This window comes from Falco rusticolus, chromosome 1 (genome assembly GCF_015220075.1).
Source record: "Falco rusticolus isolate bFalRus1 chromosome 1, bFalRus1.pri, whole genome shotgun sequence".
NCBI classification, from domain to species: Eukaryota; Metazoa; Chordata; class Aves; order Falconiformes; family Falconidae; genus Falco; species Falco rusticolus.
In genome coordinates, this window is record NC_051187.1 from 123,321,193 (window position 1) to 123,348,717 (window position 27,525).

The window sequence follows — 27,525 nt, forward strand, 5'->3', positions numbered from 1 at the left end:
TAATGTAATGGGTTTTACCTCAGGTAATTTCATTTTCAATATTTCATCTTTACATATAAAACATGGTTAATATTAAAGAGAAATAAAATTGTAGTGGTGCCCAGTATGCATAATTTATATCACCTGTTCCTCTGTTTATTTCACAGTCTATTTTTTACTGCAGTGTTCAGTTTTTGCCTTCAGGCAGAGTATTAGTACAAATCTAATCTCTGTAGTTTCTGCTACAAAACTTAAGACATCTTTCAAGGGTCCTAAACCTCTTTTTATTGATTATTGTCTTTCTGTATTTTTATTGCTGAAAGCAAACAAAAGCTTGTTTAAAATGGTACCTAACTTAGCAAATATCTAAGGAAAAACACCATCTGTAATTTCTTCAATGCTTTTGAAAGAAGATAAAAATTAGAGGCTTAAAAAGCACTGTTCAGATTTAATTTAGCAAGTAACCCTGTCCGGATTATCCATGCCTAATACGATATGAATAGAAAGGAACATTCTGTCTTGTTCCATTTGTATGTTTAGTTTTGTTTCTTACTGGTATGTCCTCCCATTGCTGGCTCTTCACAAGTTCGTAAGAAGGTTCTGTTAAATCAAATTTTGGAACAGGGAAACCAGGAATGGCATTGTGCAGATGGAAGCCGAATGTCACCAGCCAGCTGTTAACATCTGAAAGAGAATAATTTTTTAAAAAAAAGAGAAAAAATTGAGAATTGTTCTAGATTTTGCATATATTGCCATTTTTACATGGAATAGCTTTTGGCACAGTTGATTGCCTTCTGTAACATGAAAGTTATTCAACAGTTTTCATTTTGATATGTGTGGATTATAGTGTTGTGCTACAGCTAGAACAGAAACCCTATACAGAAAACCTGAAGGTCTAAACTTAAAAGACAACTTCTGTTCCACTATGCTCGTTTGAAAGGCACTGAAGGTTTCAGCAATCCTGAAGGCCTCAGTGACTTCCAGAACAACTGCAGGAGCACAATTAAAGTGAGACTTCCTTCTAATATAGCCTAAACTAACTGGGATTTCATGGTCAGGCTGGACACGCTTTATGTCACACCTTCATACTTTAAAACAAAGCAAAAAAAGAAAAAGTACAGCAGAGCACATCCTATCCTTTTGTTACATATGTGTTATTGTAATGTCTCCAGACTACCACTGAAATAATGCCTGTACGCTCAATTACCTTTTAAATGATTTGGTAGACATTTTATGCTGATTCAAGGGAAATCTCCCCCTCTTCAAGATGAAGTTGGACCGATGAAATTAAAAGCTAATGAAATGTATTACAGTTGCATCAGTAAGCAGACATGAATACTAAACTGGCGTTAGGTAACATTATTTATGATACATTTAATGTTCTGTTAAAAATAAATAAATTAGGGATGCCAACAATCAATTAGTCAAGAATTGTTGGGCAAGAATGGGTGCTCTGCCTTGTTTTTTGTTTTTTTTTACCCTAGCTTTCACAAATACTAAGCTTAGCAGAAGTTAGTAGACTACTCCTTACCAAGTCTAGTAGTTTTCATTTAAGAAAACCCCCAAAACGTGGACCAAGAAACCAAATTTTCCGTTAAAGGATAAAAAATATTTACCTTAAAATAATTTCTAACCTTTCCGGATACGCCTCATGAAGGCTCTGCAGCTAAAACTGTCAGTCAGCCAACTTACTAATTGTAATGATAACCTCATATAAACAGTGTGTGTCTATGTATTTCATACCTCAAAGATGTTAAGTAAAGAACTAAAACTGTATTTTGAGGGCAATTTTTAAACTTAAGTGCATAATTTTCAATGCCACAAAGAATCTGATTGCAAGTGCATCCCCTACAGCACCTGCTGCTAAAAGAGGACAGACTCAAAGGTCTGTTGTTATCCTTGGTCCCAGGCAGTCCGTTAGCAACCCCGTTAATAGCTGCTGTTTGTTAAATTAATGCAAACCCAGTTGATTCCCAGGATACTTTTCAGAGTCGTAATATCACAACTTGTGAGTGGGGCTGAGCCCCTTCTGTAGTCTGGCACTCTCTGTGTAAAATACTTCAGATTATTTACATCTATTAAAATAGGAACATTCAAATGGATCTGAGCCCTGCATTTTTCAGAAACTTCTGGCAATGTGCAATCAGATTTTTTTGTATGTAGAATAATGGAAAACACTACACATCACTAACTCTAGACCCACAAAAAGCATATAGCTTCCCTAGGAACTCAGATATACAGGGAGTGGCGCATTAGCAGCTCTTTGTTGCCAAAAGAAAAACGCACGCTCCTTTTTCTATACCGCTCCTGGCTGTGTGCTCGTTAATTTGTGCTGGCCCTGGAGCTTACTGGACTTCTCTTTCTTAGCCAATTTACATTAGTAGCCTTGCAAAAACCTACCTTGGCAAATACCAACCAACTTCCAGTGGATATTTTCTGCTGTGTTCATTAACGGGTCACAGAAAGACCCCTCGTGCCCTTGCTACCTTACAGTCTCTTTTCTTCTTGTTTGTGGTCTTTTTGGTCCATCAATATGCACTTTTTACTGCTCAGTAGCCCAGAGCCGTGAAGAAGCCTGACTTTAATCCACATGTAAGGAGATTCTCGTGAACGGACTTGAGGGGTTCTTACTCTTACACTTGCTCAAGGAGTCTTACTTTTTTTTTTCACTGCAAGAGCACTGGCTAACGCATAACAGTACTGGAAGGCAACCTAGGGTTCCTCTTTCCTCTCCCAAAGCACTGAGCTCTCTCTAGCTGAGGCACACTGCGTTACAGTTCCGTTAATGGGAGAGGAAGAGATGTATTCCGCTGGGACTCCAAACCGTACTTTGGAAAACCCAGCCCCTCTGTGTACTGAGATGCTCCGATTTATCTTTTTGGGGCAACAGTCTAATATTAAAGCACCATAAGGAAAAAGTAGGGCACAAGGGTTTAGGTTTAGTTACCTAAACTTGAAAGCTCATAATGGCCTGTGGACCTTAAATTATTATACAAGTACCTAAATCACTATCTAAAGCTAGATGAGATATTTTCAAGATCTCCCATGTGCTATTTCACTATTCCTGATAGGCAAGTTTGCTGTAATTATTCTCGTTGTTAACTGCTTAATGTTTCCTCATAAAGAACTTTTCCAAATAGGACATATTTAGCAATTTCACCAGAACTGTGAATTGCAGTCAAAATTGGATGTCTTTAGTCCAGCACCTCCAAGCTAAAATCACTTTGTTGATCTGTTTCTAAGCGCCGACTACTTTTCTTAACATATACCTTCCCTGAGAATTTCTTTACTGACCTTCCCCAGGCAGAATCCTCAGCCTGTAACCCAGTCAGATTCCAGACTATGAGAACACAGACAGGTAAGATTCTGAGCAAGTGGGAGACAGACTTGAAATTAAGTAACCTTTTACCTGTGATATAATCCTTCACATCATGTATTTTACTGGCTGGGTTGTTATTTCTAAACATGTACAAATTAAAAGGAGCTGGATCCTTCCCAATTCTCTTCCAGATTTCAATATCGGGTGTTGTCCACCGGCCTGCCAGTATGTCATAATCTCTTTCTCCAAAGTGGACTAGCTTGGTCAGTGGGTCATACAAGCCTCCGTGGAATCCGATTACCAGCTGGAAGTCAAGGTTAGAGTCAAAATAGATCTCTCCATAAGCAGTGTACTGGATTTGTTTAAGCATGAGACCATTGCTACTGAAAACAGCCAGTGGTGTCCCTGTATTGTCTGATGCAATGTAGAACTCATCTCCACTGCTAATTTCCATGGCAAAAAGGTGTCCTTGCAGATCATAGTAAAGAGATGTGATTTCAGAACTTGAGTGGTTATACACGTGAGTTATCCTGGTTGGGTAAGTAAGGTCTGCATAAAAAAACTGGAGATGCTGTCCAAGGCTAGTTTTACTGGAAACTCGTCGTCCAAGTCCATCGTAACGGTAAATCACTGTCCACCCACTGCCTTTGCTATAAACTCGTGTAAGAAGGCCCTTTGAACTGTATTCAAAGATTTCAGTACCCCTCTGACGCAGAAATCCATCTTCATCTAATCGGTACTGAACATCACCTAGTCGAGTTATTCTGTCTCTCAGGTCATAGCGAAGTGGTGTCAGACGGGCGCTGCTACTGGGGTTGAGCAAGTGGAGGTTGCCGTTCAGGTCATAGTTGTATCGCCACATTATTTTTTCATTCAGATAAACTGTCTGGAGCTGACCGTCTACATCATATTCATAAGCGTATTTCGTGGTGTTGGCAAACGGGCCTATCTTAATTTCTCTTTTTGTCACTCGTCCCATGTTATCATACTGAATTGTAATCCAATACATTAATGACCGAAATATCTCATACTGAATCTCCTTGATGCGGCCATGTGCATCAAAGTGTTTTGTGTAGGTCATTACAGCTGTTGAAATGATCTGGTTAATATCATAATATATAACTCCAAATTTTCCAAATTGTTCAACTTTGCCAGAGATATCATCAAACTGGTAGAGATCAATAGGCAGTGGGGTTTCATTGATGACACCTTGCATGCTAGTCACTCTGAAGCTATTGTCATAGCTGTAGTCAAATCGGGCATTTACCATTCCGTCTTCGCTAAAACGGAAAATCTGTCTGTCAATCAGTGGGCCAATTTGCCTGTATCTAATGGTGCAGATAAAACCATCGCTTTGGAGGTTTACTGTTTTCAGGACTCCTGCTGTCTCATCGTAAGTAAAACTAACTCTTGTACTATCATATAAAATTTCTGAGAGCTTGGTCTGCCGTCTGTACTTGAATAAAACTCTTCGGCTTGTCCCCAGGAAGGCAGTTTGGAGGAGCTGCCCTTCTTCATTGTAGTCCATTATGACAGAAGCATTGCTTTCTGGGGGGTTGTATATATTCCGGTAATAACCAATGGAGCGGATAGTCTGCATGGTATGACGAGCAACACTGGGCATGGTGACAGCAGAAAGCCGATCCAACAAATCATATTCGAAGATATACTGCCGTTGGCTATGAAGCAGAAGAACCATTGACTGAAAATTAAGAACAGATTTTTACCATGTGACAAATGGTGGAGTACCCCCCTTCCCCCCCACCCCCATATACCGATACTATTTCTTCACAAAAATGTGACATTCCCGCTTGAGAAAATTATCTCTTCTTTAATTGAGTTATCCTTGACCTTACATGTTGTTAACATCTCCCTGCCTAATTTACTTGGATGCTTAATTGTAAGGGCTTTTGTAATTAGTAGTTCCACATTCATAATTTGCTACTTGTTATGACTGTATCACTCTTTTATCAAGCATTCACAGCTAAACAGCAGATTGTCAATGGATTCAGATAAGTCATGTTTAATATGGGAAGAAGTAAAACTGTCTTAGAGCCATTAACTCACGAGGAGAACAACATATGGGAGATACAATTTCTTCCCTACAATTAGAGATGATGTTGAAGAATTTGAATAGCCTGAGATCCCTGAATACCGTGTTCTTGTTCTGTAAGCTTTTAAGACATAGGCAAACGAATTGTTTATTTATATCAAAAGGAGCTACTGGGAATTATACTGACATTTTTCTGATGCATGGCTATTATGTATCATAGGTCTTGATTGACTTATGTCTGCGGTGACTAGTAAACGGTATTTGCTGAGCAACAGCTTCGACAGAAATATATTTAAACCCCAGAAAGAAATGGATTCTCTTTTTGCATAGCAGGCATGAGATCTCACAAGGGGGATTTTCACAAGTATTTCTAGAGGGAGAGCTATCATTCAGCAATCGTTACATATAATGAAGATTCCTAATCTTTTGACTATCATTTATTTTGCTGCTACAACATATAGCAAGTACAAATTGACAGCTCTATTTAGAAACAAGAGCTTTTCTTGGTAGTGAAAAAAAAAACCAACAGTGAAGACTACAAACAAATTATTTTCAACTGAATTATACTGCAGCGATCTATTCCCTGTACCTTAATTTAAGTGTTAAGATAAAAGGTAAATACTGATGCTTCTTGTTAGCTGGTGGCCTAAATAATTTAAAACCACATCAATTCCTAGCAATTAGCTACAGCGTGATTACGTATCTATTGTGTAAAACATTCCCCTAGGAATCACATGCTGATACTTAGAAGAACTGAAAGGTGCTTCTACTACCTCTTTTTGCTTTGTACGCAGCAGTCAGATGCTGCAGAACTTCAGCACGTTCCAAGCATTTTTTAAAACCCGAGTGTTCTTTACCTTTTCCAAATATGTGTAACTCCAAGTTTTCCCATCAGCAAACACTCTAGACACTATCCTTCCCTGTCCATCGTACTCTATTTTTTCACTAGTGGTCCCTCGCTGTATGCTGCCTATTTGACCTGTGGATGAATAGGTAACATTGACAGCCATCAGCTTGCTGCTCGGTAGCCACAGGGTGGGGTGCCCTGACGTGTCGTAGGCAATCCGCAGCAGGAATTTACGGTGGTCATCGTAGATCTTTTCTGTCTTTGTGGTTCGATCAAAGTCAACTGAAAGGAGGTTTCTGCCATTAACCTTTTTAAAGCAAACAAAATGACACAATAAATCATGCTGTTCAAACCTTAGCCACCTATTATTTCCCAAAAGCTAGCTATTCTTTAAATACCATTTACAGTGATTGATTTGCTGTGCGTGTAAATTATTTTAGCAACTTTTTGATGTAAATGTAAGGCACTATATTAGCATCTACTTTAGAAGGTCTCATTATATGAAGAGATAGCCCAGAATTTGTTGCAGTGTATTCTTTCTTAACGCTTAGTCAACTGTTAAGAAAATTAGTGAAAGATGATGAGCACTGAAAACTTCTGTAATAAATGGGGCCATTTCAGTGAACAAACTACTTCTTTTGTAGGCAGTCCAAAGTATATCTAGCAAATTATTGTCAAAACGTATTCCCGGTAACCGCTTGTCCAATTCATAACAATCACGCCGAGAAAGAACTGAATCCTAATCTTCCACAGCAAGTATTTTTCAAAATGGTAAATACAAAAGCATGTTAAATCTTCAAATTAAGCTTAAACAGTTTTAGAACACAGGCTTTCCCCTTCTGGATCAAATGGAAGTTTAACTCACTATACCGCTGCTGCAACGTATTGATGAGGCTGAAATCCTTAGTAGAGGATTATGTCTTTCGCCTAATTAACTGACCACTTAAAGCTATAAATGACTGGAAGACTACTGAACCACTGAAAAACAGTTACAAATGCTTTTAAGTTTATATTCTGATTTGGAATCAAGGCCTTAGCCTACATACCTTTATGTTAAAAACTGTGTTATTTATATATGTAAACTACGCTGGTGGATAGTGATTTCCATGTAATACTTTTCTGTTGAAATTTCCACCCCTCTCCCCTTTTAGTGTTCTAAATACGCTAACTTTCACTTTCATTGACTCGGCCCTCATTTTTATATTTATGAAAGGAAAATGTCTGTTTTTCTTTTCCCACGTTGGTATCTTTGCATTTCTCTGTTCCCCCTCTGCATTGAACTGGTTTTTTTTTTAGTGTTCCCAAACAGACCCCTAGGATTTTTTTTGTTCATCTGTAAACCATTTCTGGATCTGCCGCGTCTTTTAAAAGTTATTCCAGGTGGGGATGAAACACCGATAACTAAGATTTTTCAACACCATATTTTGCTAACATATGGGAAGTAGGGGACAAATGGACATTAGGCTATGTGAGCTACGATTTTTTTTTTATTATTCCTTTTCAAGCACTTGATGCATACATTACAAAGAGGTGAAGAAAGACGGCTAAATAACATTCAGAAAAGAACAAGAAAACAGATATCCTGACCAAAGAAATGACTGGAGGATTTCTGCATTTTTCAAGGCTGCATGTTCAAAAATCACGCATCATGGATGTTGGTACTTACACCCTGAGGTAAGCTTCTAAAAGATCATATAAATTAGAGTCTTTGTTACTGGCATAAAAGGTTTTAAAGTGCTGGTGGTGGGCCATAGGCAAATATGAAAAAAAAATCCTACAAATGCTCAGTTTTGCTTTTACCTGTCTGTCTGTCTACAATACCTTTCTCTTTTTAACGCTGGCTTGAGAACAATCTGTACTGTCAATTCAGGAACAAACCAATGTTCTCACGTAAGTCTTCTAAGTAAGGAACACAAAGTCTAGCAGATGCAGAATAGCTACTTTATTTAGTGAGCCATCAAATGTGATTTAAATATGTTTTGAGAAATTAATGCTACAAGACTGATTCTCGAAGTAGGTTAAACTGTACTATGAAGTATGCCAATTCACTTCCTTTTTGTCATTTTTTTGGACTTACTGATTTTCAGGTAGTTTTTGTTTAAATTTTCCAACATCTAATATTCGCTCATTTGCCTAAATTCACTCTTACATCTTGTTTGTCTCTGGCTTTTCTTTCCCAGCCTCTCCCACGCATGCCTGCACTCATCTCTGCGTTCTCCCTGCCTGTTTGCTTCTCTGATTCCCCCCACCCCCCTTTTCTCTCCATCTTCCCTTCCTTATTTTACATTTAATTACGATTTTTATTAATTTTCTTGTCTATTTGTCAGGCTTAGACACTGAAGCGAGAATGGGCACTTCTGATTTTCTGAATTGGCAAAGAGGGAAGGGTGGTTTTATGGTTAAGGCAGATGTCCAAGCAATTGTGGTTAATTTCTTGGCTAAGCACATCCTTCCGGTGTAAATTGCAGAAAAGTACTTAATCTGGCTGTCTCGCTGCCATATCTGCTAAATAGGATAATAACATCCCTTGCCTTCTCACTTTACATCTGTTTGGTCTGTGTAAGGGCAGAATACGAGGGGAAAGGAAGGAAATGCCTCTTTCTCCAGCCAGATTCATGCTTCTAGATTTCTGCTGACAATTGTTCTTGAGTTCAGACACGCAAGCTTTTGGTGACTTTTTGGCTATGCCTGCATAACCTCTTAATACAGACAGCAATTACAATAACAACAAATTTTGGTGATACAGCTTCTTTCTTTGGACAGTACGGGGCTGGAATAACATATGTCAGCTCAAGTACTGCCTTCAACAGAAGCGTTTCTTAACAGCTCTGCTACCAAAATGCTTTTACGGCAGAACCTGAATATTTTTATTGGGTCTAAAAGACAGTCACACGCCAAATATATGTGAAACCTCTGGGTTTCATTACGATAAGAATAGTATTTCAGGAAATTTTCAATGAAGAAACGATGACATAAAACTGAGTTTCTTGACCAGTCCCTGCCTACTGTCCTACTACATTTCAGTAGTTCAGGTGTTCATCTCTCGTGCTCTGCTTTGACTCCTGGTTTTATTTCCAATGAGAAGCATGAAATCTGGCTGTGATTCCCCCGTTAGAAGTAGGGGTGTATTGCTGTGCCTTACAGAGAGGCTCAAGAGGTAATGTGAAAACTGGGGACCTCTTTAGAGCTTGGAGCGTGTCACGTTTCAGAAGGCAGAGCAAACTCTCCCTGTGAGCCCTCTTGTCCACAGTACCCGTCTACTCTGCACGCATCCCTTGAGACAGAGCTCATACCAGTTCCTGTCTTTGGGACCCTTCTGAGTAAGGGTCCTTTGTGTAGGGGACTGTCAGGACCTCTGCCAAAGGCCAGCCTGCAGACCAAATGAACAGGTCCAGGGACAAAACTAGCTTACCGAACAATTCCAAAGGAAGTCTGAGCAAAAGTTTGATTGACAGAGGGTTGTTAAGGAGGGTGACATAATTCCTAATTAATTTCTTTATAAAGACTACTAGTAATGGGTAGAACTAATACAGGATAGAAAACCAAGAGTGTACTTTGTAATGTTATATACCGCATATATTTAACACAGTGAAAGTGTCATATATATGAGTACATTTACTGGCAATACATTTTGTCACTGCTTTTTGTCTACGTTTGTCATCTTTTCAGCCAAATGTTACTGACATATCTGTAGATGAAAATGATGAGCTCCCTCAAATATTCCTGTTCTTTCTGTTGTTTTCTTTCTCTGCTTTCCTACATCCCCCACCCACCCCCGAGCAACATTTCTGTAATATCTTCCCATGTAAATAATTTTCAAGAAACCTCCCTTTTTTCTTGCTGACAAGATTTTACTTTTCTTTGGCGTTTTTCTCTTAGTAACCCGTATTTTCCACCTACTTCTCCCATTTGTATATACACGTTTAATTACTATTTTACCCTAATGTATAATCTGTCACTTTCCCATCCTTCTTGTTAAATCTTTCCCTTTTCTCTGCTATTCCTTTTTCCCTGTTAACTCTTCCAAGTTAAAGTGACATTGCAAGTTAAACTTCCAAGTTAAAGTGACGTCTTTTACCCCCTCTGCACCTGAATGGCAAAATTTTGCTTCGCTTTTGAGAACTGAACTCATGGGGCTTTGTTTCACTGCCAAACCCAAACCCCATGGTACGGTTATTTTATTTTCTGTTGGGCTTCTTTCACAAATGAACTGGCAGGTGTGTTATCCCACTGTTCTATGTAATGACACGTCTAGGAACCAGAACCGCAAGGAAGAGCTCCAGAAGCATAGCTTTCTTTCCTAATCCATGTAAGACAGCTGCCATAGCTAGGTGCAAGCGTGTTGTTCTTAAGCAGCAGCTGCTGTGCATAATCATTCCTCCTTCCTGGAAAAAATCCATCCTCCTTGCAGAGCAAGTGGTAGAGAGGAATATAAGGTGCGTGACAGCATTCCCTCCTTTCTCATCCCAAAGGAAGATATAAAAAAATTTAAGATTTAAAATGGCATGTTACCTCTTAGAAGTTAAGTGGTCTGAAATTACTTACCTGCATTTGATATCCTGTCTAGGCCTTACTTAAAGAACTGAATTCAGTTCTAATAGTAAGTCAGACCTCTGATGTGGTCTTGAAATGGTCTCCTGGCAACCCAATTTTAAATGCTTAATTTATGTTGTCTTTACCAAATGGCTGTCATAAATCATAGTTTGCTTCCTACTTACATTTCACTGACTGTATAGGAAGAAGAAATGCCAACAAAATGGTAAAGACATATGTTAGAGGAATATGCTATACACATGCACACACAGTTAAACCCTTTCTACCATAAATAAGTATTAGTTCAATTTATATTTAAAATAAAAATGAAAGAAAATCCTAGGACTGTGCTAACTTATGGTAGAATAATTTAAAACAAGATTCAAAATCAGGCATGTGAATTCAGTACCAGAAACAAAACCAGTAAAGGAGAGCAGAAAATTATTCTTTTATCCTGGTTCATTCCAATGAATTCCAGGCTAACCACAACAGTTTAGAGTCCGCAGAAAAGAGCAGTTAATAAAGAAAACCAGCCAATAAATGATGTAATAAAAGCAGTTACTTCCAGCTCTACAGTAAGCTTGTCTATGGTAAATATTCTGTGGTTGTTGGATGGCAGTACCTATAGGAATCTATTTAACATTTCCTTTCACTTAATGAAAATGCAGTAGGTGCCACACATGCTCGTGTGCTTACCCGAAGCTTTCGGCCAAACACGTTGACTTTTCCCTGGGCTTGCTCTTTCCGGAATCGCCACTCCACCAGGTTCTGCCCGTTCTCGCCTGGGAGGGTCATGTTCCTCTTGGCCACTGTTGGGTTGGCAGTGCCAGCCAGCACGTGTGGCTCTGTCTGGTAGTGTGAGTCCAGGCCGCTGGCGTACAGGATCCTCAGTGAGCCATCGTAACCGATCTGGTAGCTATTTCTTAACTGATCTGAGAAAGCAAAGAAGAGAAACACGGATTACCGACATGGGTTAAGAGTCTGCCCTTGTCCCACACCCTTCATGCAATACGTGTATGTAACATCTTAACTCCATGTAATTGACCCGATGGTAATAAACATCCAGGGTGAGGCTGGTAAGAATGTCTGTATCACATGGGACCACAAATGCCTTTGGGACCCATCTTGAAAGTTGCTTAAACACTTAAAAAAATCCCACCCTCAGACTATATTCTTTGGACTGGCACAAAACATGTGTTCTCCTCTTTTACTAGGCATTTTTGGCCTAATCCTAAGCATACCATGACTACTGACTTCTGCAAGGATGTGGCTGCTGGGACGTCACATGCTATTTTAAAGCTACTATCTCACTTCATGCTATTTCTGTACCTATTTCCCTTTCAATCCGTTTTGCTCTCCTGTCCAAGATTCCCTTTTAATACCAAGCAGATATTCTGACTGCTTTCCGTAGCATTTTACAAAAGCTATTTGGTTAGAAAATATTAATTCTACTTTCATTGCAACTTCTTCCCCGAACAGTTCTTTCTATATATGTATAAAACCATGGAGGTATCGCTCCTTCCTCCAAATGCTATGCCTCTAAAGTTTCCCTCTAATGCATCCGATTGGAGCTGCCTGTACCATAAGAAAACAGTTTTCAGGTCAGTATCTGCTGAGAAATCTTTTGTTTACAGTACCTTGAACCATGGTATAGAAAGAATCAATTGATGATAAGTTGGAAGTGATGCTGACATCTTCCTCTCTGCTGGATGACTGAATGTCCACTGTAATGGCCCCTTCCATTTCCCCATGAAGGTTAGTGACAACTCCAGTTGGGAATGTAACGTTTGTTAGACGGCCCTCACTATCGTAGCTAAAAAAAGGAAAAGAAAAAAAAAACCCAAAGGAAAAAAAAAAAGAAAAAAGAAAAAAAAGAAGTGTCCAGAAATGATACATAGCAGGAACAAATTGTTTTCATTTACAAGTCAAATGAACACAAATGCCAGCTACTCATATTGTTAAGGCACGTTTGCTTTTTTGTGCATGGGATAGGCAGAGCAAAGACTTCAAACGTGCTTTGAAGTAGTCAAAAGACTGCTTAACATACAGGAGCCTCAGTGGTGATAGCAAGAGCAAACAGATGGATCTTCAGCTCTGCATATTATTCTTTGAAGTGTGACCAGATCCTGCTGCACATCTAATTCACCATTTCAAAGGAAGCATATTTATTGGTGCTAAATTCCGTAGCATTCTGTACTTACTCCCTATTATTAGACTAGATTTTGCTGTTATTGTAGGAATCTTCAAAATTTTTCATAAAAAGGGTATCTTAGTAGGAGTGTCTCTTGGGCCTTTCCTATCCAGTGTTTATGCAGACCACCTGCCCTCCTGCTCCTGAGTTCTTAACAAGCCTTGTATGATTAAGAAAAAGAACCTGGGGTAATATTTAATTTACTTAAGCTGCTTGTAGCTGGAAATCGGAACAGCTACATGTATAACTCGTTAATTGCTTATGGGTCATAGTTTGAGAATGGTGGCATAAGCCATGCAGGAGATGCTTTTTTTTCTGGCTCTACTGACATTTCTTTAAACCAACAGCTATATAGCCATTTAATATGAATAGACAGAGACAGTTTCTGTAATTGAGGTAGACCTATGAGGTCTAAACCATGTCTTTCCCTGCGCTGTTAGGTACACTCCTTTGGCTCTAGACCTGAGACCATGCTCGCTCACAGACATGCACTGTGGTCACGCTATGGAGAGGTAAAACATTATGTGACGTTCAGGTCATGTAACTGCCTTTAAGATTAGCGCTTCCAGGACTACAGCCTTCATTTGTCAGCCAAGGTGTTCAGCTGAGGTTCCTTGTTTCGAAGTATAGCTTGCCTGTACCTGGAACAGAGAGAAACAAGTATCCAAACGGTGCTTCCAGGCCCACATATGACCTGTTTGCTCTCAGGAGTTTTTCACCCCTCTCCTGTGACTGTGTAGTGGGAAGCTGAGGGAAGCTTTAGTCTCTTAAAGTAACTAGAACGTGACCCTGCAGGTCCTCGCAGACATTTCATGCTTACAATTATCATCAAAATTGCTCCTTCTGGCAAGAAACGCAAAACAAAAAAAACCCAAAAACCCCAAACCCAAACCAACAACAAACCCCCCCCCCAAGCATATCAGTGAGGCTATAGAAACTCTTTTTCTTAAATTGAGAGAATTAATTCCAAACAGTTTTAACCCACAACGCCCTAACTTTCTCTGAACAGCATGGTACTGCACAGCATTGCTGTAACTGAAAGGATTAGGTTAAGAAATGTTTTTTTCCAGTTTGCTTACTCTGTAGATTTGACAGCTTTTTGCATACAGTCATTTCCATCCTTTTAACACAGTTGATTTCCTTTGTTTATATAAGACTTTTACTTAGCAACAGGAAAAAGAAAAGAATGTTTAAAAATCAGAAACCATACTGCAAGCCAGGGAAACCAAGTGAGGAAACTTATTTTTTGAAGTTAAGTACATTTCAAGATAATGGGGTTTCTTCCAGTGTGTTTCTAGCCCTAACTGGCTCTTTTCGCTTACTGGACTTGGCAAGCTGAGATGCTGCATTTATGCGTGAGACCGAAACAAACATACCAGCGTTCCTCGCACATGAATGTGACTGCTAGCCTGTTCATGACCGACCTTCCATCTCATTCCTCGGTTCTGTCATTTATTTTCATGCACAACTTCCCTTTTCAACTCCCAGGGGAATGTGTATTGTCCAATTACTGCTCTTTTCTATTTTCTGCTTCATGTTTGAAAACGGTATTTTGTTGGGAATTACTTGCGTCCTTTGATTCCAGTAGCCAAATACTGGTCTTTATTTCAAGCAATGCTTACTCTAGCCGCAGAAGGTAAGGATTCCCTGTAAGAAGAACTTTTCACCCTTTGCATTGCAATACTTGTGAGAAATTATTTATCATAGTTCTGAGTATACCACTTGAGTTGGAAAAAGCTACACATACAGTACGCTTCGCTGCAGTATGCAGCACTGAACATCGCTATTCTTGTTTTATGCATTCTTGCTTCCACATATTTTTTTTTTTTTGGAGTCCATGCCTATAGTTCCTGGACTGGTCTCTTCTTTCACAAATACATGAAAGCACATCATGAGCCTGAGATAAGCAGCTAATATTATTACAGTGGGGGAGAGTTCAAAGATCGGCAAAAAAATGATGCTACACATTCATGTTCTTAAAAACATGCCTTTAAAGCTGAAAGAATCTTAAAAGCCACGATTGCTTGGTTCAGGCATCTTAGTGTAAGAAGAAAATCTGACTGAGACGTGAAAGGCAAGAATAGGATTTTTCATACTTTTATAGCCAGGAACAAAAGGAAAGAAGGGAAGTAGGTCTTTCTGCAATTTACTACATATTCCATTTTATGATGGATTGTAATGTGTGTCCTTCATTTTGTTCACAGCACATCGAATACCAAACTTACTTTATACTTGCTATCTTTTTGCCCACAATCAAAGCCTTATCAATGCTCAGCATAGCAACATCACTCATACCTTTGGGCATTCCTCTGCCATTTTTCCTATTACATTCAAATATCCTTGCATTCTGCTGCCAAGGTGAACTTATTCATCCAAGACTGTCAGTTTTAGACTAAGAGATTTCTTTTATCTGCCTAGTGTTCTAATATTGAAATTGCCCTAAAAAGGAGTGAGATCTCAAGTCTAGAGGGCGAGTGCCTATATTTGGCATTTCACAGCCTCTTTGATCTTTTCATCCAAACACAAGCTGCGGCACGCGGGTTACCGCGGAGCCCTCTGATCTTTCTCCTGTGCCAGGCTCCACGGCAAAGTCATTCAACCCATCTCTTCAGTTCCTCAAGAGCAAGCTGCACGTAAACTTTTTTCAAGAATCTAACCAGAAACTTGCTCACTGGCTGTGACCTCATGTGCATTAATCCCGCCAGCTCATTGGCATTTGCATTAATGTAACAATCTTCGTATTTGGTCAATAACTGCAGAAGACGGCAGCAGGGGCAGCTGCTGCCACCGTGAGCTGACGTTCCCCTTAGATCAAATTCTTTTTCTTCTTTAGGATGATGTGCCACTGCCAGGTAATTTTACCCTTCTGCAGTGAGAATTTCTCAGAGATAATGACTATCAGCTTCCCAGATTCTTGACCTTTTGCTCTTCACCTGCTGTAAGTCTCTTTTCCATTGTTCATCTCCTTTAGTTTTAATTACATTCCTTCCCAGACCATTTTCTTCTGTTCTAAGTCTGTAGGACACTTCACTTTGCAGCGGTAACTTCTCGGTAAGCCTCGTGACAGACGGAAATGCCCCACTTTCTTTATTTCTCACTTGTTTCTCATGTGCGCTGTATCTTAGTTTGGAGCACATTTAGCTCAACCCCAACTTGCAGAGCATTATTAATGTTTTATATCAGAATTTACTTCAACATAAAATAGGGAGCTGTAGAAATGAAGTGTATAGTAAAGGTTGCTGCTAACACCAATTCTGAAGTTATGACTGATACTGTTTTTTCCACAGACTTCGGCAGCACGCTCCCGTAACAAAATCTGTTATTTTTTTTGATTGTGTGTGCGCTATTGTAAACATGTCAGGTTGAAGAGCGAGGCATGCTGGTTCCAGCGCATTTCAAATAACAAGACATACAGTGCAAATGTGTATCATGTATTTCTTTAAAGACTAGTTACAGATTATACTATTAGTTGGGATACTGTAATAGAGAAATGAGGCATGAATGCATTTCATAATATAGATGTGTATAATTTCGACAGTAAAATGAAAAGTACTGTTATATTCTCATTCAACACGCATCAAGCATTTCCTCGGTGCGTCTCGAATTAAAGAGTGGCTAAAAAATTCATGGAACATTACCCTACTTGTTTCAAATTGTTTGTTGGAAGCCTTATATACCAAGGTGCTGCTTCTTGGCATGTGAGAACAGAAGTTTTGAAGCTGGCTTTCAGAAGTGTAGGATGATGTGTACTCATCATGTTAAAACATAAAATCTATCTTAACCTGGCAATGAAACGCCTCTTTCAGCTTGTTGAGGCCATGAAGTTCACATTTAGGTAGAGAACTGTTGGCTTTAGCTTTAAAGTGTTGGTTTGCAGATACGTTCTTGCACTTGTCTTCGGCCTCCCATAGCATACTGCAAGTTTAGTCCCTCCCACGTAGTGAATTCATAGTTGGAAAATTACAGTAAAGAGCAGCCACCTTGATGGGGTGTCACTGCACTGCTAAACCAGTAACAAAACATTTATCTTGCTGATCAAAGAAAACAAATCCGTAGTTTATATAGCATGACTTCTATTATCATTTCTTCCCCTGTATGGAGCTCTCCTGTCCTCCACCAGCTTAAACAGGGCACGGCAACTTACTGGGAACTCTAGTTCTGACCATTTTTAACTGTTATGTGGGTTGCTGAGAGAGAAGAAGACTTTCAACTTCAACATAATGAAATTTGTTACTTTTTTCCCTTCCTTCCTGAGTTGCTTTCCTCATTTTGCTAAGCATTTTTTCTTTTTATTTGTCTGAAGAGTGACTGAATGAGCCTGCTAAGAAAGAAAAAAGGTGACAATAATATACAGATGCATGGATAGACAAATGATTTCTCCTTTTTTTTTTTTTTTTTTTTTTGGCACTTCTGTGGATTTCCATTTCAGTGGCTCCATACCTACTCATTTATAACCTGCCTTTTAAAAAATATTAATTGAAATACTGTATGCATATATTCCTTTATTTCCACACAGTGTATTTGACATCTTAAAAGGTTTAGCGTCTTGCTTGTGAATTCACAGAACAATGTATCAGGAAACACAAAATATTAAACTGTAACAGATTGTTATTTTTTTTTAAATAATGAACAATAAGATAGCTACATGTCTTGGTAATATTGTTTTGTTTTGCTTAACAAAAAGCAAGCAAATGTGTCATAAATGACAATTTGATGTATGTTGGTAGGCTTGGAAATTATGACAAGAGGATTTATTTATTTATTTAAATTTGACTATTGTCTTAGAAGGGTAGCCTTTTTCCTTTGCTTTTATCTGGAATATTGTTAAGCATGAGAAAAAAAAATTCAATATAGTTTCCAGTCTTGCAGAATTGTAAATGTACAACCAAAAAAACCCCCCAAAAACCAACAGCTTCCTTCCCTTCTTTTCCCTCTCCTTGCTGCTCTACTCCTTTTCTCTTTCTCTCTCTCACTTCCCCTCTTTTCCTTTTTCCTTTTTCTCTTCCCTTCTGCTGTGCCTAGATCTGAGGAAATGAAAATGAATTAATAGTAGTTCTAGAAAATAGGTCCAGCAGTGATTCTAGTGATTCTGGAAAATAGGTCCAGGAGTGATTTAGCTCTAGGAAGGAGCTAAAGTAAACTGCAGCCCAAAGTCCAATTCTGGACAGGAATTTATCTACCTACTTGTTTTTTTTTATAGAATTTGGGCCGAAAATACAAGCTCACAAAACCACAGAGGCTGGAAGGACATTAAAGTATTGGTATCTGCTAAATTTCTCTGTCCTGCTCAACCGAATGTCAGACAACTCAAGCTTAAATTCAAGCAGCTGGTCCACTTTTCCTGTTCCTTTGTCTGATGGCTGCCTTCCACGGGGAAAGGGTCTTTATCACGTTTTCATCTGGAAAGTCTTATGCAACTGTTTGCACAGCTGGTTAAATAATTCAGGTAATGGGTCTTTTATCTTAGCAATGTGGTCAGGACGAATTTTTCAGCTCAGGTTTAATGAAGAGATTTCCTCAGCTGGAAAGTGATCGACAATTTCTCTTTTCACCTTCTCCTGTTATAACCGCAGCTTTTGAGGCCTTTTTTTTTTTTTTTGTGTGTGTGTGTGTGTGTGTGTGTCTATTTTGTCATAACATTAAAAGGATAGTTTTCGTTCTTTTTTTGTAAACTGGCAGTCAGCACACCAGACGTGAACAATTCACCTAAACAGGCCCTTCTTGACAGCTATAACTCATCTGCAAAACAACAGGCAGACTCTAACCGAAAATCACTGCAGGAAACGTGTCTTGGAAAAGGAGCTCAAAGAAATGAATCAACACCTTCCCTTGTGATAGCTCGCTCACTTCCGCACAGAGAAGTTTTTGATGCTCATTTTCCACTTCATTGCACAACCAGACAAACACGCGCGAGTCCAGCGCGGGTGCTGCAGTCAGATGGACCACCTTCACAGCCTCATCTAAAATGACTTCCAGAGACAGGTATTTGGGGGGCGCGGTGCTTTGCAGTGAAAGAATAAATACGTGAATTTATCATGCCGGGGCTGCTGCTTTACTTTTTGCCAGGAGACTGCCAAACTTCCCACTGTTGCTGTACGGTGTATCTGGGGCTGGGGGTGCACCTCAGCCGTGCATACCAAGGGCAGCCTATTCCAGAGCGATTGAAGGGGGCTTGTCCTTTTGAAGATGAGACTAAATTACAGTAGCCAGGCTTTTATTTACAAGACCTCAGTGCTCATCAGCTGCTTTTCAACTTCCCTCTAATGGGAATCCATCCGCCCCCAAGCTCCGCAGGGTCCACGGGGGCCAGACTGGTTTTTGCTGGGCTATGCAGAGCCAGCTCCTGCCCCGCAGCCGCTTCCCGTGTGCTGGGTCTTTAATCTCAAGGCTCCCTGAGGCTGCTGGTTTGTTTCTGTGTCACTTCCCCCCCACCTTCTTAGCTCATCTATTACCGTACAAATAAACTGTGTGCCTTGTCGATATAAATACCGGAGTACGGCCTTTCAACTAAAAGCACCGCTGGTGTGTATCTACTTGGTATGACGGATTGTCCCTTGCTGTAAGGTCTGCTTACACTAGCAGAGCTGAGTGCACAGGCCTTTGGTCAAGAAAGGATGTAAGGCTGGTCTCCTTAGCCAGACATTTTTGTTAACAGAAGAAGCTGTAATGTTGCTTTTTTCCTCTTAATTCTTCTTCCCCCCCCCCCCTTCTTTTTTTCTCCTTCTCCATTTTGAAAGGTAAAAACTCTGTGAAGGTGGTTTTATAGGGTCACAAAAAGCAGACATAAACTTATTAAATAGCATTATGTTTGAAAAGCAGATTTAACAAAAGGGCAGCCGGATTATATGGGTATATATTTTTTTTCTTTTAGGACAGTGGAATAGCAAATGGTAAACAAATGCTGCTCGACGCCAGCTCTGCGAGTAACTTGGCATAACATCCTTATTCCTCCGAGGCACCACTACAGACTTGAGGAGCCAGAGTCTCCCCTCTTTGGAGGGAACAAGGTAGGACTTTCAACTTCATGTGCCTTGTAGGCTCCCTAAAGAGCTGATCAGTCCAGCCTCACTGGGGACATCAAGGAGGACCAAATCTCTTGATAAGACTTGTAAATTAGGACCGTGTGTTCAAAATACAGAATGACTGACAATAGGGAGCTGCCTTTTCAGGTGCCGTCTGGAGCCGCCCTCCCACCCTCGCTGCACCGGGTCCCTTGTGAAGTGAGTGTAAAGAAGAGCGAGCGAGCTCAGCTGTAGCCTCCCTGACAGTTCTGTTTGACAAAGAAAATTAACATGGGACAAGAATATTAACTATGTCAGTAACTGAACAAACGGTATCAAGTCCCTGATAAAGCCAAATGTGAAACGGATACTTTCAGGAACCTGGATTGACAATGCAGGACATTTATGTCATTAATAGGAACAATGCCATTTTTTTGCTGAACTATCCTTACTTTTTAAGTGCTTTCCAAACCCACAGAGACATTATATGCCGATTTTCTTGACAGAAATCAAAGCACTTCTTCTCTCATGCATGTAAGATGTAATAATGTTGTTATGTGTCTTCAGCATTGCTATTTTGGTATTACTACCTATTCAACAGTTTCTCAGATCTGCTTTTATTACTTAGCCTAGTTTTAAGCACAAGGAACAGTAAACATTTAAGAATGAAGAAATGGGTAAACGTCTATTAGACGAGCTATGCTACTGATATCAGGGCAATTAGGGACACACTACAGTGCTCTAAAAAATTTCACATTTATATCTAATGGTATCTATACACGGCTGCTTTGTTATTAAGCAGGATGAGCAGCAGGTTTGTGTGCTCCACTGTCAGCACAAGTCTTGCAAGACTGAAGTATGTAACACCATGCTGTATTATAATTATGAAATTTACTGTAAAGTTGAGTTACATTTCCAGTTTAGAAAATCGTGAGATCATAACCTCTATTCTTAGTAAAAGGAAGTTGAAGTTAGAAATTTTAAAAAATTATTTAACAATTTATCTAAAGAAGAAACATGGTAAGTACGGTCAGAAAGCACAACTGTCACTAGGCTCCTCTCAAAAACTGAATGTTGCACAAAACATGGTTACATGTTTGTGTAGTACTGATTTATCTATGGGAAGGTTTGAACAAACCATGTTGTTCTTCAGCTTGTGGTTGTGCACGAATCAAACATGTCCGCTTGATATCTTCCCCTGAAAGTTCTCTTTGGATAGGGGGAATACTTAGCTTGTTTGAATAGAGGGAAGTGTTTTAATTGCCTTTTGGTCAGCCTTGCCTCCACAGGTCTACATGAAACGGTGAGAGACAGTTATGCCTACTAGTTTCAATTTGTGCCATGCTGAGAGGAGGAGAAGCCCCAAATCTTGACTGACAGGGAACCAGCTAGTCCCCGAAATGTGCTTTAAGGGAGGAATGTTATGTATTGCATGCTGGATTGAGACAGGCGATGTGGATAAAGAGGCACTTATGCAAAGACTGGTTATTTCAAAAACAGTCCTAAAAAGACAGTTCAGAGATGGTTAAGAAAGAAGACACTACGTCTTTTGTTGCTTTTATATATTAAATATAATATGGGAAGATTAAAGACATTGCACTTGTAAGTCATGGTTTGCAATCAAGGGCTGATGTGATGCCACAGAAGTCAATGCAAGAATATGGTAATCGGCTGAAGAAAACTGTTTTAATGAGCATGGTTAATTACAGGGTTAATGGTGAAGTCATTGTGTTTTACACTGGTGAAGCAAGAAGCAGTAAAAGCAGAAGGTACAGAAGGCTGTTGATGGTAAAAGGATAAAAATATCTAAAAAGCACTACGATACCAAGGACATCCAGAGAATGCTGTTTAGAGGTGATAAAAAAATCCAGATTACAATTTTGTAAAAAGTTCTGGTATTTGCAAGAAAACAGAATCAAATTAGAATGAAATCCTCCAAATTGCAAGAAATAAAGACGACGAGGCATTTTTAGATACTCATTTTACTGAAATATGAATATGGTAGAAAAATGAACACAAATAGAAATATTAATTATGAGTTGTGAACCTCTTAATATACAGTAAAAATGCAAGTGAATTGACACTGTTTGGGGGGGTGGGTGGGATAATTTTTATCTGATCACCACTAAATACTTGCTTTTATCTGAATGGAATCTTTCAGTAGAAGTTCAGTAGACTTTTTACAAGCCAAATCTCAGTATTTCCAAGTCAGACTCCATAAGCAATGCATTCAGATGAAGCAAGAGGAAAACTGCAAAATATCATCTGTTCCTTGTTGCCAAATGCCGACAGTTACAGATGATACGCCTGGTACGTGGGGAAACTAAACAAGCCCAAACCAGAGGCAGTATCTTACTCTGCATCACAGAGTTTTAAGGCAGTCACAGCACTGAATGCATTGTTAATAAAAGCGTAATATGCAAAGGCTGATACTCTGTAGCACTCAGTGAAAACAGATTTTTACCTGCAATTCTGTCTAGTCTGTAAGTTATTGTAAGAATTTCACATTCTGCATGATTTCACCACCTCTCCAGAATGGCTGGAAAGCTCGTTAATTTAACTGTGGGAGCAAAGTAAACTTGTAAGGGCTCTGCCGCTAATGTCACTCTCTTTGATTTCAGTTGCATTCCTTCGGAGACAGGAATTGAACCAGGAGAGGGAGGAGGGGAAGAAGACAAATGAGCTCAGGGCACGAAGTGCCCGGGGAAACGCTGGATGGACTGTCAAGAGATACAAGAGGGGATTGAGAAGAAACGCACTGCTGGGAAAGGAAAAGGCAGGGAAGCCAAACATGCCGTAGAGAAATAATGACGGGAGACATGGGAAGGAGCGAGGTAAAAAAATAAGGCATCACAGTAGGAGGGCAAGGTCTGGAGAGCAGAAAGACATGGAAGAAGGGCGGTGGATTTCCAGGGAGGAGGAGGAAGAGGCATCTGAATCTGGATCAGATCTCTACCTGCTGATACTACTCCTGACAGGAGAGAAAGGCAAGAGGAGGTAAGGCAGGAAAGAGGTAAGAAAGTGGCTTATTGGGATTAATTCACAGGCTAACGAGGAAAGTTACCCGAGTTTAACCAAACAAAAGGGTTCAAGGAGGCCAGAGGGGAGCACGTGCAGCTTGCACCTTCCAGGGGAGCTGTAACATGGAGAAACAGTTGCCTCTTCCCAGAGGGACCTGCAGAAGCCCCTGGGCTGGGACCACAGAGGGATGGATCCCCGACAGCGGGCTGACCGCAGGTTGTCCTAAACCATCTGGAAGCACTACGTGGCCGTCAGAGACCAGGTGACTGCCAAGTGCACGGGTGTGCACGTAGACTGCAGCCTCCGCAGTGCAGCCCAACCTCAGCAGGGGCTGCCCAGGCAGCAAAGGCTGTCTTCTTGCCCCGGAGAGATCCTGCCTCGCGAGCAGCCTCTACCAGTTCCTCGAGCAACCAGAGGAGCGCCAAGTGCCAGAGGCTGGCGGGGCAGCAGACCAGCAATCCCGCCAACGCCCCAGCTGAAGTTACGCAGGGTAGTTGGGCAGCAAGCTGAGTGGGCGCAGCAAGGTTCTGACACCCCCTCGAGCGCAGGCTCAGCTCCCAGCAGCTCCAGGGGAGTGACTCGATTCAGAAAGTGGGGCTGAACAAGACGCTTGGGACCTTCTTAGAGGGCTGCCTTACGCTCCTGGCCAGATTAAACACCGTGAGTAACAGCAGCTTTTTATCTGGAATAATTTGCCCTCTTGAGCGTTGCCAACCTTTCAATTAACAGCAAGCTTTTTACACATTTTCAGCTGACTTTAAAGCCTGGCTGGCAACTGCTGGCGTGCCAGGGCTTTGATGGTGACCTGGGATGGCAGGCTGGGGGGCAGTCTGACCTCCTGAAAAGAGTGAACGATTGCACAGGGGCACGAGGCTTTTTAGGACTTCTGATAATCCAGAAACTTAGGTGCAGAGAAAATGCTCCTGTGCACCTGGCTTAGCTCTCTGTATGTGAAGGCAGAATGGAAACTGCTGCACACAAGGGCTAGCTAGGAAGTGTCACTTCCAAAATGCTAATACTTACATAATTAGTTCAACTTTCAAGTTTTTCCTGTTTGAACATTCACATTATGCATACATAATATGCAGTTAACAGTTTCCAGCTCAGAAATCTCACAATTTTATGACAATAGAATTCTATTAGCCCGATTACTTTTATACCTTGTATAATATCATAATTTCATTACAAAACCTAAGCCGGAGGACTTCTAGCTTCATATGGCTCCGTTGATTTTTCAGTATGTGTGTATTTTCAATCATTTCTGTGAATACTCTGTTAATATCTTTTCTGTTCAGCAAGTTTTTAGACCCTCGATAACAGGTAACACTATGAATTTCAGTAACAGTACTTTACAAAAGTAACATTTCTTGAAATACACAGTTTCAATTTTGATCAGCAGATTATAACCCTTAACAAAATAGGAATTTAGAAATCCATTGTCCACAAAGATACATAGAGATATAAAAGCAAAGTCTGTAAACAAATACTGTAAAGAGATTATATGATACCCTAAATAATCTGAACATTTTCACTGTAAAAAACACAAAAAGTATAAAAAAAGTATTTCCTGTATGTCAGTCCTTCCCTTCTTCACTCAAAGTGGAGACTAAATACACTCAACTCTAGATTAATTAGTGTCCAGCCTAAATGAAATAAAAAAGTAAACTTCTTTTGGATCCGATGTTAGTGTGATTTAGACTGTGGAAAAAAGCCATGAAAAGAAACAAGTCCAAATGCTTTAATATATGCCAGAGCAGTGATTGCCTGTTTTTGGGATGCAATGTTTTTTCAAAGATTTCCTCCTTTCAAAAAAAAGGTAAAAAAGATTAAATCATTTTCATAAATCTGCTGTCATCACTGAGAACTCAACTAAAATGATCTAAGTTCTTTGGGTCCACGCTCTGGTTATACAAACAGGTTTGCCCAGGAGAGTAGTTAACAAAGCTGTTGCTGAATTAGCTCCAAAGACTCATTTTTTTATTACTAAAACCGCACTATTTTTACTCCGGTGTAACTTCTGCCATTTAAACAGACGTGTGACAACCAAAGGGTGAAACAACCCAGCCATACTCAGAGCTGGTTGAAAAATGACATTTCTAGTCCCCTAACAGTTGAAAAGTTTTAACTCTGAGTGGGAAGAAAGTCTAAATTCACCACGGAATAGAAATTCCATTCCCTTCCCCAAATATTTTGAGAATCTGAGTAATACAATAGAGTAAACGAAGAACATAAATAAATTCTGATATTAAAAAAAAAAAAAATTGCATCCAGCAATGAAACAGAAATACTTTGCTATTACTAAAATAGAACAAGGAAGGCAGAATGATTTCTTCTCCTGATTTCTTATTCCTCGCCTGACGTTTGAGGGAAACTTTTCCGTTTTAACAAGACTTCATCTTTTTCAACAGAAAACTCTCCAGCTGAAAATTTTTTAGCCCACACTGCCTACAAACGTGAATATGCAAAACCTGGGAAAGAGATACAGACAGGTTACCATGTCACCTTACACAAGGTTTCCATCTATTTTGGCAATAGTAGCAGAAGCCTCTGGAAACCCAGCCAGGTCAGATGTAACGTTGCAAGTCATCAGTACTGAAAAGCAAAGTCACAATAATGTTTGCTGATCCTCAAATAGAAAATGGCAAAACGGTCATGTTTATATCTACTTCTTCTTCAGAAGCAAAATACAGAGACACAAATTTAGCGCATGGGGATTTTATGTTAAAAAGAAGCAAGCAGCTACGATGCCCGTGGATGTTTTTAAGAATGCTGTCTTGGCAAGAAAAATAACACTGTGGGTTTTTTTCCCACTTGCTGCCTGTAGCTTTACATAATCAGTGCAGTTTTTTACTTTTGATATTAACTTGTACAGAGCATCATAGAAAACGTGATTGCAAGGGACCTTAAGAGGTCATGTGGTCCAAGCCCTACCCCGTGGCAAGATCCTGTGTTACTCCTGGAAGATGTCCGAATTGTTACTCTGGAATCTGTTCTTAAAGACAGTCTGTGAAGGGCAAGGGGTCACCATCGTCTGACTGCTGCAGGGCTCCAGATCTTCACTGTGAAGTTTCTCCAAATGTCTAATCTGAATCTTCCCCGTTGCAGCTGAACAGATTACTGCTTCACCGTGGCTGTGGGGAAGGAGATTAATATCTGTGCTTCCACAAAAGCCTGATACACTTACGGATCTGGGGTGAGTGAAAATTGCCTATCTTTCTCCGTAATTATTTCAGCTTGGAAATTCTAACGAGACAGTGGTCGGAGGTAATTGTTTAAGAAGTGCAGAAACAGCAGCTTGGAAATAACACTAATACTTCCTGAGGGGAACAGCTTGGCCTTTGGGTGCTCCGTAAGCCAGCTGGCTGTAACCTATCTCAGGCCAGAAAGCCTGCGTGAAAGCAGATCGGGTGTGAAAGATGGCTATTTACCGACTCAGTAAGTAACTACGCACTTCATGACACACAGTACCCTGGATTCTCCCTATGATGAAACCCAGACCTATCAGCTGCCTAACAGTGACTACAATACGCACTTTTTTGCGATCACACAGACGCCATTAAGATACATCCAGGAGCCATCAGCTACTTCTGCAGTACACCACAGTAGGCTACACAAAAACTACGGGCAACATGGTGAGAAATTACTGCCCTGATTAAAACTGGAGGTCCTCAATTAGCCGGTATGAATGCCAGCATGATTTAAAGCACCTGCTGTACCCAGCAGATGCCTTCATTTCAGTAAGGGACTTCACTATCCCCCAGATTGACTGCCTTGCCCAGCTCGCCTGCTGGAAACAAGGGGTTGTGTGTGTCACAGTTAAACACCAAATATACTCTCCGTGGAAATGGATGGCTGTTCCCAGCCCATCCCAAGCTGTGCTTTGGTCTCTCAGCGTACAGGACTGGGAGATGAGGAGCAGAACACACGCCCCTCCCGCCCAAACCGTTTCTCATTCCTCTGTGTATCCTCCCTGTGCTTCTGTGTCCTCTTGGCAGGACCTAAAAAGATACGCAGCGGATGTACCAGTGCACAATTAAATATTACAGATGTGTGCTACTGTTTTGGGAACGTGCCCGCTACCAAAGCCCTGCCAATTTACAGATCAGTGTAAGAATACCTTAAAACTGGCAGCAGCACCATTCCACCTGCTGTCTTTGTTAGGGATCAGCATCTCTAGCCCTGTCTCCACTTCAGGACACAATATGCAGTGAAGCAGCACCTGCTGCCCTCGTGTCTCTGATGGGCATATGTAGAGGCTGGAGAGTACATACAGGTGTTCAGAGTCCTCCTGCACGCTGCCTCAGCCAAATGTACACTGACAGCAATATGAAGTTATCTCAGAACACAGATGTTTGGCTTTGCTGCCGCTGCCTGACACGGGCACTTTATTTTCTTTATCATGTGTGTTGAATTGAAAGCTTTTTTTTTAGGCCCTGACCTTGGCAGCCGTTGCTACTGCATTTCATCACAAAGATAGGAGAAGAGAAGAGGTAAAACAAAAATAAAGAAAAAGAAGAGGGACTTACTGGATTTTCATGATGCCCCTTGTAATCCTGAATACTTCTGGTGAGGGCCCTCTTA

At 40.3% G+C, this 27,525-nt stretch overlaps 1 protein-coding gene and 1 long non-coding RNA gene across 7 annotated transcripts in view; one reads left to right on the forward strand and one right to left on the reverse strand.

Moving 5' to 3' along the window:
* LOC119153205 overlaps positions 1-27,525 on the forward strand; it is a 36,044-nt gene that overhangs the window by 7,398 nt on the left and 1,121 nt on the right. The window contains exons 2-6 of the long non-coding RNA XR_005106087.1: positions 3,490-3,614; positions 7,704-7,872; positions 18,602-18,904; positions 19,794-21,343; positions 22,545-27,510. This is a non-coding gene — a long non-coding RNA (uncharacterized LOC119153205). The remainder of the gene's footprint in view (positions 1-3,489; positions 3,615-7,703; positions 7,873-18,601; positions 18,905-19,793; positions 21,344-22,544; positions 27,511-27,525) is intronic.
* Positions 1-27,525, reverse strand: part of TENM3 (teneurin transmembrane protein 3) — a 323,322-nt gene that overhangs the window by 4,386 nt on the left and 291,411 nt on the right. For all 6 annotated transcript variants that reach the window (XM_037399302.1, XM_037399311.1, XM_037399292.1 and 3 more), the window contains 5 exons: positions 12,369-12,544; positions 11,428-11,663; positions 6,209-6,505; positions 3,389-5,000; positions 533-663 (listed from right to left, as the gene is read on the reverse strand). In XM_037399302.1, the coding sequence (XP_037255199.1) occupies positions 533-663; positions 3,389-5,000; positions 6,209-6,505; positions 11,428-11,663; positions 12,369-12,544 (2,452 nt within the window). The remainder of the gene's footprint in view (positions 1-532; positions 664-3,388; positions 5,001-6,208; positions 6,506-11,427; positions 11,664-12,368; positions 12,545-27,525) is intronic.